Source organism: Plectropomus leopardus, chromosome 6 (assembly GCF_026936395.1).
Source record: "Plectropomus leopardus strain MGB_pleo_1.0 chromosome 6, ASM2693639v1, whole genome shotgun sequence".
NCBI classification, from domain to species: domain Eukaryota; kingdom Metazoa; phylum Chordata; class Actinopteri; order Perciformes; family Serranidae; genus Plectropomus; species Plectropomus leopardus.
The window spans coordinates 21,724,238-21,737,106 of record NC_142181.1 but is presented as its reverse complement, the minus strand read 5'-3'; the positions used below and the strand labels follow the sequence as shown (position 1 = coordinate 21,737,106).

At 40.4% G+C, this 12,869-nt stretch overlaps 2 protein-coding genes and 1 long non-coding RNA gene across 4 annotated transcripts; 1 reads left to right on the top strand and 2 right to left on the bottom strand.

The window, feature by feature from the left end:
* Window positions 1-1,042: 1,042 nt before the first annotated feature.
* LOC121943354 (uncharacterized) lies at window positions 1,043-4,190 on the bottom strand. 2 transcript variants are annotated; one of them, XR_015776820.1, is made up of 3 exons: window positions 3,834-4,190; window positions 3,429-3,668; window positions 1,043-1,848 (listed from the first exon to the last, which is right to left on the bottom strand). It is a non-coding gene; the product is annotated as an uncharacterized LOC121943354 (long non-coding RNA). The 2 variants fall into 2 exon arrangements; XR_006105846.2 differs by having other exon boundaries at window positions 3,429-3,664.
* On the top strand, window positions 4,162-7,425 carry otol1b (otolin 1b). Its single transcript, XM_042486876.2, has 4 exons — window positions 4,162-4,600; window positions 4,705-4,794; window positions 5,246-5,317; window positions 5,403-7,425. Exons 1-4 carry the CDS (start codon window positions 4,198-4,200, stop codon window positions 6,299-6,301), a joined length of 1,464 nt encoding a protein of 487 aa, XP_042342810.2. The 5' UTR covers window positions 4,162-4,197; the 3' UTR covers window positions 6,302-7,425.
* Window positions 7,426-7,859: 434 nt separating this feature from the next.
* On the bottom strand, window positions 7,860-11,923 carry LOC121943037 (high affinity immunoglobulin gamma Fc receptor I-like). Its single transcript, XM_042486404.2, has 6 exons — window positions 11,855-11,923; window positions 11,723-11,758; window positions 10,494-10,784; window positions 10,000-10,272; window positions 8,593-8,859; window positions 7,860-8,452 (listed from the first exon to the last, which is right to left on the bottom strand). Exons 1-6 carry the CDS (start codon window positions 11,877-11,879, stop codon window positions 8,031-8,033), a joined length of 1,314 nt encoding a protein of 437 aa, XP_042342338.2. The 5' UTR covers window positions 11,880-11,923; the 3' UTR covers window positions 7,860-8,030.
* Window positions 11,924-12,869: the final 946 nt, after the last annotated feature.

Below are 12,869 nucleotides of genomic sequence, written 5' to 3'. Positions count from 1 at the left end.
AAAGTTATATTATAACATATTGTCCAATATAGCAAAAAACCCTCATAGTATAGCACGTAATCCAAAACTGTGTAAAAACTCATACTATGGCATGTCATCAAAAATAGCATGTAAAAAAAGTTATAGCATGTTGTCAAAAATAGCATAGAAAAGTTATACTATGCTCTCATAAAAAGTCATATAATAATACCTCATTCAAAATCTTATCAAAAATTCATATTATAGCAAATTGTCTAAAATAGCACAAAAAGTCATGGTTTAGCATGTCATCCAAAATAGCATTAAAAAGTCATACTATAGCATGTTGCTCAAAATGGCATAAAAAAGCCATACAATAGCATGTCGTCCAAAATAGCAGACATGTTTTCTATGATGCATTTATACATTCTATACTGTGAATGTTTTTATGACTAGTTCACAAAGTACACTGCAACTTTTCTGGCCTTTTTTGACATGCTACTCTATTTCTATTATATTTTTTAAGACTTTTTTACACCCCTTTTTTGCAACACTTTTTGCAAAATACTTACACTTTACAAGAGTATAAAAATCAACAGGGATATAGCCTTTGTAACATATTATTTTAAATATTAGTTATCTGCTTTTTAATACATTCTAAAGAATAATAGAGAGAGACATAGTACAGCATTTGACATTGATTGTACTAGCCCACAGCAGGCTGGGGCAACACCACACTGACAAACAATTTGCAGAACTGAAGTACATTGTAATGCTAGGACCAGTAGTAATAATAATGGCAGTTGCTTAACTTTATTTATGATTATGATTTTATTTGCTAATGGATATTTTTGATAGCGGTTTCATAGCATACCACATTTTCGTTTTTAGCAGTATATTGTGGGGAGGAGCGTATTTAAATTTTGGTGGTGCTGTGTTCCATCATATATTATAATTACTGCCTTGGATCTCAAGAAGAAAACATATGAAAAACTATTACTTTGAAGCTTCAATTCCCCTAATAAATGGCCTTTAAAACAAAGAAGCCCCCAAATTTCACTTTCAACAGTAAATGTCAAAATAATCTAACTCAATCAGCAATTTATTACAAACAAAAAACTATAAGTCCAAAAACTCAACCCAAAACATTCATTCAAAAACATTGAAAGCTTCAAGCCCATTAGAAACCAATCCTTAACATCAAAGAGGCCTGTTGGGGAAAGTGTGGCGTTAGAGAGTGCTTTTGTAGTCAGACTACATGAGAAGTGTCTTCACTGCCAGCAGATCTCTTGCCAAAGTCATTAGCTGCTAATTCTGCAGCATCTAGATTTTCTGTGATAAGATCCAATAGAAAAGAACAAAAACTATCTATGGCCTTGCTAGTACTGGAATATTCATACAGAGAGTGACTGTGCTGGTTGCAAAACAAGTCTCTGCATTATTGTATAACTCCCACCTCAGCTCTTACTCTATACACATTCACTGCAGCTTCAAGACCACCTTTGCATGAATAGGGTTAATGTAAGGTAATACACCACCATCCATCCGAGTCATCTTTGGTCCTTTCTTTGCTTGGCTGCACCAGTTGAGTAAGTTAACTCTTCCTTATCCCTTGCTCTATAGTGTATGAGGATGGAGGCTGAGGGCAGGGCCAGTGCCAGTGTTAAATGAACAGACAGGTGAGCAGCGCCTGGGTCCTCAGTGACCAACTGGGCACTGTAAGCTGACCGCTGCTGTTGTGTGTAGTCTGAATGGAGTCGAGAGACGACGAGGTTGAGGTCAGGGCACAGAGAACCCCAGAGGAGCCCCTCTCTCAGGACTCAGCTGTATATCTTACACTGCATCTGTTTGTCTTTTACGGAGGGGCAAGTCAAGGACACTTCACCTGAGCTGCTGGGAAGAATTGAGAAGAAGAGCATGTAAATTGAGGCGAGGAGGTGAAGAAAAGTATTCGTGAGAAGATAAAAAATAGTTTAAATAAACACAATCTTCTCCTATTTAGTAACACTTGTCCCACCATTACCCCCCTCTGTTTCCCAGATTTCATTTCCCTACTTTCTGCTCACTCATAGTTGGTCATAGATCCCTCTAAGGACGAGAGGCCCTTGACAACCGAGGCATGTCCATTGCTCAAACATTCATTTACTGGCCAGTCAAGATCAACTAGACAGCGACCAGAAAATCACTTCTCTACGAAAACCAGATGCTATCTTGTTTCACCGTAAGAATGCATCATTGTCTAGGAACACAGTATGAATCATAGTTAGCAAATGTAGCTGCCAGCAGTCTGGGGGGATCATGTGCAGAAAGTCGGTCACAGTGATCAGGCAAGCATTGCAACTGCACTGATTTAAAGGAGATAAGCTGGTTCCTTTGACAAACAGCTCAGGTTTAATAACTGTTGAGTGAGGAGATTATCAGTGCTCTTAAGGCTAAAGCTTTCTTCTGGATTTTAACCAAGAAGATTGTAAATACTGAGCTCCCTGTGGTGCGTGCCAGTTTGCTGATCAGGGCCCCTTATAGACTTTTGGGGGCCCACCCTCATTTTAACATGTTACCACTTTAAATGGTAATGAACCAACCTGTACATAAATATTACTTGAAGCAAATGCACAACGTATCCTCATGCAACAGTTTGTATGATATCCAATGAATTAGTGCCTCACAAATAACTTAAAGTTGCATAAATAACCTAAAGTTACAGTGGTTCGGTTTAGGCAAGTAAAGTCACTGTGGTTAGATTTAGGGAAAAGAAACATAGGGACAAGATACTTTAATATGACTCACAGCGCACTCAAAGTTCAAATGGTTCTGAACACCTGTCTCATGGGGAAAGTCCTGTGTTTCATGATCCTCCAACCACCCCAACCTACCTCCTTACTGGACTACTCGGCTACCGCTTACTTGTTTACTCCGATTGAAATTGGTCACATGATTCCACCCTTCTAAAATAAATAGGGTATGCATGAATTACTGGCTAATGATTATGTGGGATATGTACAAATTGATAAAAATACAACCACAAAATAGAAATTTTTGTTTTGACCACAGAATCCTGGGGGTGCATGCATTGTTAGGGGGAGTAAGTGGTGCTAATTTTTGTCAGTTTTTGTTTAGGTTTTAATTTATTACTGTCTCCTCTTCATTAAGAAAATAAATATCGGGGACCTCAGAGACCAGGGGGCTCCTAGCTGTCATTTAGCTGTCATCAAGCTGTACTCTCAAACATCAACTTGCAACTAGGTGACACTTTACATGTAAAAGATATGTAAAAAAAGCAGTTTGCACCTTCCTGCTAAGTACTGTCCAAAGCTGTGCTTGAAGAAAGGCTGTTGTAGTGCCCTGGCCTCTGTCACAGAACACTCTTTGCTTGACTTTGTCCCACTGTAAGAGCCTGGGTAGTGGCTTGGATGTTGGAGGAATGCCTCCCATATCGGATGACCCATTGCCCCACGGCCTTTGCTCCTCACCTAGCTTGCAGAGAGGGAGTGCTGCTGGCGGGCGCTGTATCCCGTGTCACAAAAGCACCTTTCTACAGGCATACAGAGAATGGGCCACAGCACAGTGGTTCTCGTTGGGTTGGCTCCAGCCGGCCGTAGTTGGATTTCAGACCTCCCCCTGTGCTTCCAGCAAACACCCTCATTGGTGGGGATGTTCTTTCACCCAAGCCTGGCAGAGATATCAGAGGGACCTGGAGCTCCTGGTGCTGCCTCAAAGCCAGAGAGGATAAATGACCATACCACTTATAAATAACTGGGTGAGTCACACAAATTTTGCTTAATATATCATTTTCACAGAAAGTTGAATTTCAGCATGATGGATTAAATGATAATATAATTCAAGAATTGCAAATCTAAATTGAGGGGCATACTGACCTTAGCGAAGATGATGAGGATGCATGTTTTCGTGGCGGTCAAACATTGTAGCAGCAGAATTTGCTGACCATAAAATCAGCTTTTGATGACCAAACTGCAGTCACAATGTCACATGACTGATACACAGAGTAGCTCCAACCTGAAATTGACAGTGAGGGAAATGACCAGATAGAGAAACAATGAAATTATATAAAGAATATTGAGAATGATGGTAGCTTAGTGGAGAAAGCTCAATAGTGCTGAGTGTTTTGCATCAATGTATTGCTAATCAGCATGTTATTTTCAAAAAAGGAAATAAGTGCAGACAAGCAGAAGAAGGGTTGTGTAGCTTATAAACTCATCTGTTCTCAGATCCCAGTCAACCATGAGGATTCTCTCCTGTCCGTCAACTCTTGTGGCTGTAGTCGTGGTTACATTCACTGTGGTGTCCTGTGCTGAAGCTAAGACCACACAGAAGCCAAAGTACCAGTACACGAAGAAGCCCATCCAACACATCACCGTGCACAGCCCTGTGACCACCAGCATGCCGAAGACTCACAAGATAGTGCCAACAGCAAATCCTGTGGAGCCCCAGCCCCAGCCCGCCACAGAGAGGACCACCTATCCAAATCAGGTCTATCCGCAGTACTACACAGAGAACACTGAGCCTCCTGGTGCTGGACCTGAGAATTACACTCTGGATTACAATGAGTGCTACTTCAACTTCTGTGAGTGCTGTCCACCTGAGAGAGGCCCCAGGGGGCCAAAGGGAGACAGAGGCCTGGAAGGTATAAGATTCAACAATAAAGTGCTATAAAGAAAAATAGTTTTGACTCAATCAATTAATGTTTGCTTTAAAAATTTTGAACTTTCCCCATGTTGGATTATCTAGGGCCACCAGGTGAAAGAGGCCTTTCAGGGGCAGCTGGTTTACCTGGACCACCAGGAATGAGCGGTCCTATGGGGTTAAGAGGAGACAAAGGCAAGTAAAATCTCATTATAGCTTTCCCCAGTCGTTTAAACACACTGAAACTTTAGCTAAATTTCTCAAAACACTGCACTCCAAGCCATGTTCTCTTGTCTCAAAACTGATTATTTTAACCCTAGGCCTAATGATGCACACTGCTATCATATCTATATCTCTCAAACAGAATAAATTAAACACTATTGTGATAAATTGAAAACAATACCATTACAATATTGTTTACTTTGGCTTCATGAGGCCATGCTACAGATTTGAATGTGTAATGTAGAAATAGTTTACACAACGGTGATTCAGTATAGTAAGTTCACTTACTCGCCTGTTAAATATATTCATCTTCCTCACCTGGTAGCACAGTTTCAAAAAAGAAATATTCATCGTGCTTATTCTTATTGTTATGTTATAAGTTTGACGTTCATTGAGTATTAGCTTTCTTATGTCAATGTCTTAGGGGATAAAGGTGACAGAGGAAGCAGCGGGGTGGGTGGCCCACCAGGACTCCCAGGAAAACCAGGACAAAAAGGTACAAACTTTCAGGTTATTGCTGAATTGACTTATATTTTCTTCAGAACTTCAGCAGTTCTGACACAGTTTTTCTTAACTTGCAGGTGAAGTTGGCTCAAAAGGTGAGAAAGGTGAAATAGGGTTGCAAGGTATCAAAGGTGAGAGCGGGGTGAAAGGGGAACCTGGACAGAATGGGAGTGCTGGTGAGAAAGGAGAACCTGGAAAAGAGGGGCCGGCTGGACCTCCAGGAGAGGCCGTTCAGTTGGGTCCTAAAGGAGACAAGGGGGATAAGGGGGAGTGTGGCACGTTCGGGGAGAGAGGACAGAAAGGTGAGCGAGGGGATCCTGGGTCTCCTGGCATTCCAGGAGGGATGGGCATTCCTGGAATAAATGGCAAACACGGGGCCCCAGGTCCTGTAGGCATCCGAGGGGATCAGGGACCTCCTGGACCACCGGGAGAACCAGGATTTAGAGGACCTCAGGGACCACAAGGAATAAGAGGGATGCCTGGGCCAAAAGGGGACAGAGGTTACCCTGGGATGAGAGGTGACCGGGGCTTTCGTGGACTCAAAGGAGCAAAGGGATCAGGGGTTCCCCAGAAACGCTCAGCCTTCAGTGTGGGTATCTCTCCAAGAAAGTCCTTTCCTCCCTCTGGTTTCCCAGTCCGCTTCGACAAAGTCTTCTACAATGAAGAGAACCACTTCAATCTTACATCCAACAGCTTCACATGTGTCCACGCTGGGGTTTACATCTTCTCCTTCCACATCACCGTACGCAATCAGCCACTGCGAGCCACACTAGTAGTGAACGGGTCACGGCGGGTAAGGACCCGAGACTCTCTGTACGGTCAAGACATCGACCAGGCATCCACTCTGGTGGTGCTGCGGCTGGCGGTGGGTGATCAGGTGTGGATGGAGACGCTCAGAGACTGGAATGGGGCATATGCCAGCAGTGAGGATGACAGCATCTTCTCTGGGTTTCTGCTTTACTCAGACAACATTTGATCCTCTGCTAAAAAACTCTTCCTCTGCTGGACTATTTCAGCTTCAAAAGGACAACTACTGGTGGTGCTACACTTAACTCTTTACTTAATAACTGCCCGAAAGCTGTTTTACACTGGTATGAAAACCTGAGCACTGGCAGTATCATGATCAAGTTTATTGTATTATCACCTCACTAATATCTTCTTATTTTACCTGTTACCTACCGGATGAAAAAAAAGTTTTGTTTACTTCTGGTATATTTTATTTATAGTGTTTTGATCTATATTACTTTCACCAGATATTTAAATACACATCACAGTAGTTCTTTAAAGATGTGGTAAATTATCAGGACCACAAAAATTAGGTCAATAATTAAGTGACATATTAAAGGATTTAAGGGCATATTTGGGGAGAAATGGAATATAAAATTTTTTCTTGATTGTATAATCAATGAATGAGTGACTTATATCTATTTAGGAAGCAGGTACTTGTCAATGAGATCATTATGTTGCACCTCCATGTTTCTACAGTAGCCCAGAGCCAACAAACTAAATAGCGGCTCTCAGTAGAGCCATTCGTGTTGTCTTTTTTTCACATTTACACATCGGCGACAATAGTTCGCAGCTCCTCCATGACCAGAGCATTGAAAAACACTTATTCTTAATGCAAAACTGCGTTATTCAATGTTTTGCCAGTTTTAATCAACTGGTACTATGTGTTTGAGAGGAAGAGACTTCTGCGATTGACTCACTCTCTATAAGAACCTCCTAAACAATCAACATTGAAGGAATTCTAACAGGGAAAAGTTTTAGCTGGTCACAATCAGCAATGTCACTATTAGATGCCATTAAACCCCCATTAATCACACACACTGAACCTTTAAGGGAAGAAGGCATTTAAAGATCACTCCATGAAAAGATTTGAAAAGAGCTAATAATAATCTCTCCTGCATCTATGTACCTACATGAAACTGTTGTGACGCTTGTCTATATCCTTATAGACCAAAACATTGTTAATAAATATACCAGCAATAAGTGAGGCAGTGTGCAGGTGTTTTTGTTTTTATTTTATTCAAATTGTGCTGTCCACCAGTGCATCTATCTTAAATTCAGCTTTGCAGAGATTTTTATTTGTTTTTTTTTAAGAATGCCTGTTACCCTCTGCAAGCTATAGAGCGTTTCTAAACAATACACTTTGCCTGAGGTGTTTATTGGTGGTCTGCCTGCAGTTTTGCCACCAATTGAACAACATAGACAGTCCATTCACCCTCACCTCCCTTGTTTGATATAAAAATGTCCCTCACCGCTGCCTCTTCATACACAGTTGTCTTCATCCTAATCTGACTTCTGCTTCTTGTCCATTTACTTTCACTGACCTAAGCTATCTATAAACCTAACTCTAAACCTGGCATACAAATATATGATGTATGTGAAAATATCACTGTGACTGTATTATTATTATTACTGTAAATCCACTGTCTTTGTTATTATGCCAATACTTCTAATATGTAAGCAGTGTTGCTGTACAATGGGGTTGTAAAAAGAGTTCATTGAAAACTAAAAACCAGTAGAACACACTGTAGGTTTTATGCAATGTTTTATTTTCTTTAGCCAGTGTGACATCTTCCTAACACTACTGATCATGTTAGTTTTATAGAGATGAGATCATGACATGAAATTTAAGGTAATTAATTCTGCAGTGGTCTGTGAGTTATGATAACTTCTCACCAGAGGACAGTGTCTGGAGAGTCCTAAGGCATATCACCTGATCCTTCAGGCATATCACCTGATCCTTCAGGAAAGTCGCCCGATCCTTCAGGAAAGTCGCCCGATCCTTCGGGAAAGTCACCTGATCCTTCAAGAAAGTCACCTGATTCTTTGACCATATCATCTGATCCCTTGGACAGCTCATATCTTTTGAAAGGAGCGGCAGTTTGAGACTGAACTGTAGATGGCAGAGTGCTTGGCACTGGCAATAGCTTCAGCGTAGGATCTGGCAATTGGGAGCTCACTTCAGTAGGCTGAATAAAAGTAAGAGTAGCAGTGGATCGTTGAGGGAAGGCTGTGGTTGGCTCAGCTGCAGGAGGTAGGGGAGGGTCTGGGGATGAGATTAGGAGAGCTAAAGGCCGTGGGTCTCTAAAATGAAGAGTTGGAGGCCTCATCGTCTGTGGTCCTATTGGGTCAGAGACAAGTTGACCTCAGAGGTTTCGCAAGTGATGCGCATTGATTCACAGTTTTGACAACTCAAGAAGAGGATTAGGGTTTAAATTTTCAGTCGAGGACACACAGCAGGTTACATTTATTTCTGAGTACCTGTCATGCTTTTGGGTTCACTCCACTTGGAGATGCCCAACTCAGGCACCTTGGCCCTGCAGCTGTACTGGCCTGGAGTCCGTTTGACCAGATCATGGTTTTCAGAGGTTGCTGTTCCCAGACGGTTGTTATTCTTGTAGAAGTAGTAGTGTATTGGAGGGGCAGGAGCATGGGCATGGTATTGGACATGGCAGATGAGCTTCATCTTATTTACTGGAATCAGGCTGTCATTGGCAACAATCTCCAAAATTGGCTGCGACAGAACCTCTAAATTAGAGTAAGGGAAGAAAAACATTGATGACACATTGAAAAAGTTTTTAAAAATTTCTTCTCTTTTGTATTTTAGGGAAATAATCAGGCTGGGAAAAACTATGCAAAATCCTATTTTTTATGATTGTTTAACATATTGGAAAAGGCTTTTCAGTTTCCTTCTTGCTGAGAGTTAGAAGAGAAGATTGACAACACTCACAAAATATGAAGCTATCAGCCGCAGGTTAGCTTAGCTTAGCTTAGCGTAATGACTGGAAACAGGGGAAACAGCTAGCCTCGATCTGTCCAAAGATAAAAAAAAATCTGCCTACCAGCTGCTCTAAATACCACCAGTTACCACTGTGTATTTCTTTTGTTTAATCTATAGAAAACACTTAAGTGCAGTTAGAGATGTTGGTATGCAAATTTTTATCTTAATTTGAACAAAGCTGGGCTAGCTGTTTCTACTTGTGCTAAGCTACATTTACTAGCTGCTGACTGTAGCCCTTTAATAAGCAGTCAGTGTGGCTGTAAAAACAAGACATTCTCATTCCCAACTTGTCAAATAACCACATGTAGTCAGTGCCCCTAAATGTCTAAGCATGATGCTCTAGGTACATCTCCAATTAGTTTTAGATGCACAAAGTGTTTTTTTTTCAAAATAAACAACAGTTTTCACAGAAAATGTAAAGTTTTCACTGACAAAGCATTGCTATTTTACGAGTTGGAAGTGAGAAGAGTTCGTAAAACACAACATTATGTGGTTTTACACGTGGTTATGTGGTATACAAGTCTAGCCCTTGACCAAGTGCTTTGACTAGTACTTTCCAAAGTATACAAGGCTTCACAATGAAACCAAATCACATGAACAAATGTGAACAAATAGTCCATCACATAACATCCTGCAACCACAACAAGATGAAACATGTCAACATGAGTGAAGTTAAGGGGTGCTAGTGGACAGATTTTATTTTTGAACAGAGTTAGCCAAGCTGTCTTGCCCTTACACTACAAAAAAGGGTAAACTGGCTTTCGTGATGTATTGAATGAAGAGACAGAAGAATGGCATTGATCTCCTCATCTAACTTTTGGCATGAAAGTAAAAAACTGGATTTTCCAATATGCCTATTATTTACTCAACCCAGTATATTAACTCACCTGAGACCTGCAGTGGAGTGTCAGCTGAAATTACGGAGCGTGTACGTCTGTCTGCGTCCCAGGATGCCCTACAAGAATACATTCCTTGGTCCTCAAGGGTCAAGTTGGTCAGGTAGAAATGTGGGTTGAGGCCACTTTGTGTCATAACTTCAACGCCATCTTTGTACAGAATCACCTCATGAAGTTGGGGTGTGCCTCGGATGCGACATGTGACCATTAAAGTGTCTCCTACAAGTCCAGGTGTAGGAGACACTTGCAGAATAGCCCACCCTCCTTAAAAAACATTACAGAGAAGAAAGTTACATCGAGATGACATCTTGTGATCTTATACTGATGTTCTCTGGGGCACGCATGGGGCACCATACAAATCTTAAAAGAAGTTTAAGGCAGCAAGAGTTTCGTAGTTCCCAATTCTTCTAGTTAACAGGAGTAGTAGAAGTAGGAAAAGAGGAAGAAAGGGAGATCAAGGAGATTTCGGTTAAACAAAATCTTACCATCCACGTTAATCTCCAAAGGCAGACTTTGGAGGGTGTGTATGTTTCCCACTACTGTGTCCCTCACTCCTTGGCAGTAGTATTTCCCACTCTCTTGGACCTTCATTTTCCACAGAATGAGGTGTTCTCCAAACTGCGGGAGCTGCTCAGATCCCCTGAACCACAGATAATTCCAGGAGGACCTGTGGACATCGGGAATGCTGCATTTCAGCCGGACACCCTCTCCAGAGAAGACCCTTGAATCCCCTGACACTATCTCCACTTCAGCTTTGAACGAGGTCATAAGCTGAGCTATGGAGACAAAAACAAATGGGTTAATTAGTGAAGAATATTCCAAAATAATCGAAATCATCATTTCGATTATGATTATGTTAATATTCAACTTATACACTTAAATGACTAGTGTGTAGGATTTAGGTAGATCTACTGGTAAAATTTAAATATTCATAGCCAAGTTTTCTTTAGTGAGAATTTATGTGACACCACATTCCACCGCCATATTTCTACAGTAACGCAGAACAGACAAACCAAGCACTGGCTTAAGAGGGCCTTTTGCATTTTTATTTTACCTGAAGGCCACCGTAGGTTCTACTGCAAGCGTGGACAACACAGTCTCCCTTAACTCTTTAAATACCAACGCTTGATCAGTGGCACTTGACCTCCAGCAGCATTGTGAGACACACTGGGCCATGACATTTTTTGGATACTCTGACCAGCTGCTGTAGTATAAAGAGCAGAACTCTGTGTATGGCAGATGGGAGGTGAGGTGGCTCCAGACTTACATTTAAATACAGAAACTATGCATTTCCTGTGAAAATGGAGGTTTATTTTGAAAAAAAAAAACACAAAAATGCAATGCATGTAACAAGCATTGAGACGCTGTCCCTTGAAGTCCTAAAGTGGAGGGGTACCTACCACGTTATAACGTGATGTCTAGGGCCACTGACTGAGCATTGGTATTTGACAAGTTGGGAGGGAGAATGTTTTGGTTCCTCTTCAAGCTTGGAAAGGGAGGGTGAGGGGAGGGGCTTTTCAGGTGGTTGCAATCTGCAGCCTCACCACAAGATGTTGCTAAATCCTACAAACTCATCCTTTAAAATCACATAATGTCACCTCTTCAGTGGAAATATAAGCTAAAGATACTGACTCTATTGATACAGAACAGTGTACTTATAAATGTTTATATTATGCAAAGTTGTTCCATAATATTTAAAAAATGTGATACATACCTTCAGGTGCTACAAGTTGTGGTAGCATCGAAAGAACTGAAAAGAGAAAATAATCAAGCGTTAGACAAATGAAGGAAGATAAAAATTAATTGAAATTGGGGAGATAATATGAATAAACTGAAGAAAACTCACCAAGGAGGTGAATGACTGTGTCCATTTTGATGGTTTGAGAAACAGAGGCTGTGGAAGATTCTTTTATTTCTAATGGGGAGGGAAGTGAAAATGACGTTTTTATTTCTTAACTCTGACTTGTCACACAGGATATCCCCTTTTTCCAAAATAACCCTTTCATTTCTGACAAAAGTTTATTTTTCCTTTTGAACTGTGAACATACTTTTGTGGAAACCAATGGGGATATCTTTTTTCCAATACAACAAAGTTCACAAGAATGGATGGGCGTTATGATGGGCATTCACTTTACTTAGAATAGTACACATATTTCTTTTAAATATTAAAAAAATGCATAGGGCACAATTGCATAATATAACATTATATTATATTATATAATATATTATAATTATACACAATATTTTTTAAAATTCTTTACATATTTGTGCTAAATGTTGTAGCATAATCCACTTTTTTCATATCTTTACATAATTGTACAGAATACGTCTTATTCCTACTTTCTTATTCTTCCTTACTACTGCTATATATCAGAGCAACTGTTAGGCACTGTCAATAACAGTTGTCCTCGGGGATCAATAAGGTATTTCTGATTTCCAAATTCACGAGGGATGGTTATCTTTTGTTATATCAAAGTTAATGGAAATGATGTGCACTCTGTTCAGTTTTTACAATTATGTCCTTTTCAGTGTCTTCTTCATTTGTTCTTAATTTCCTTAACCCCATGTGACTTACATCAAAGTTTAGGGAAAAAAAGGGAAGTGAAAGTCACACACCCTCAGTTTTTGTAGGGGAAAAAAATAGATGGAAGAATTCACAATATATTATTTTAAAAAAGGACAAAATATATATATTTTTAAAATCCCTCTCTAACAAGGTGGAGAGCATTTTTGGCATTGAATAATCACGGAAATTCTAATACTTTGATCTTTTTTGTGTATATGTTGTATTTTCAACATTAATGGCGAAAAACACATTTTTGTAATGCAGTAACAGCACATAATTCTCGGAGCTTCAACAG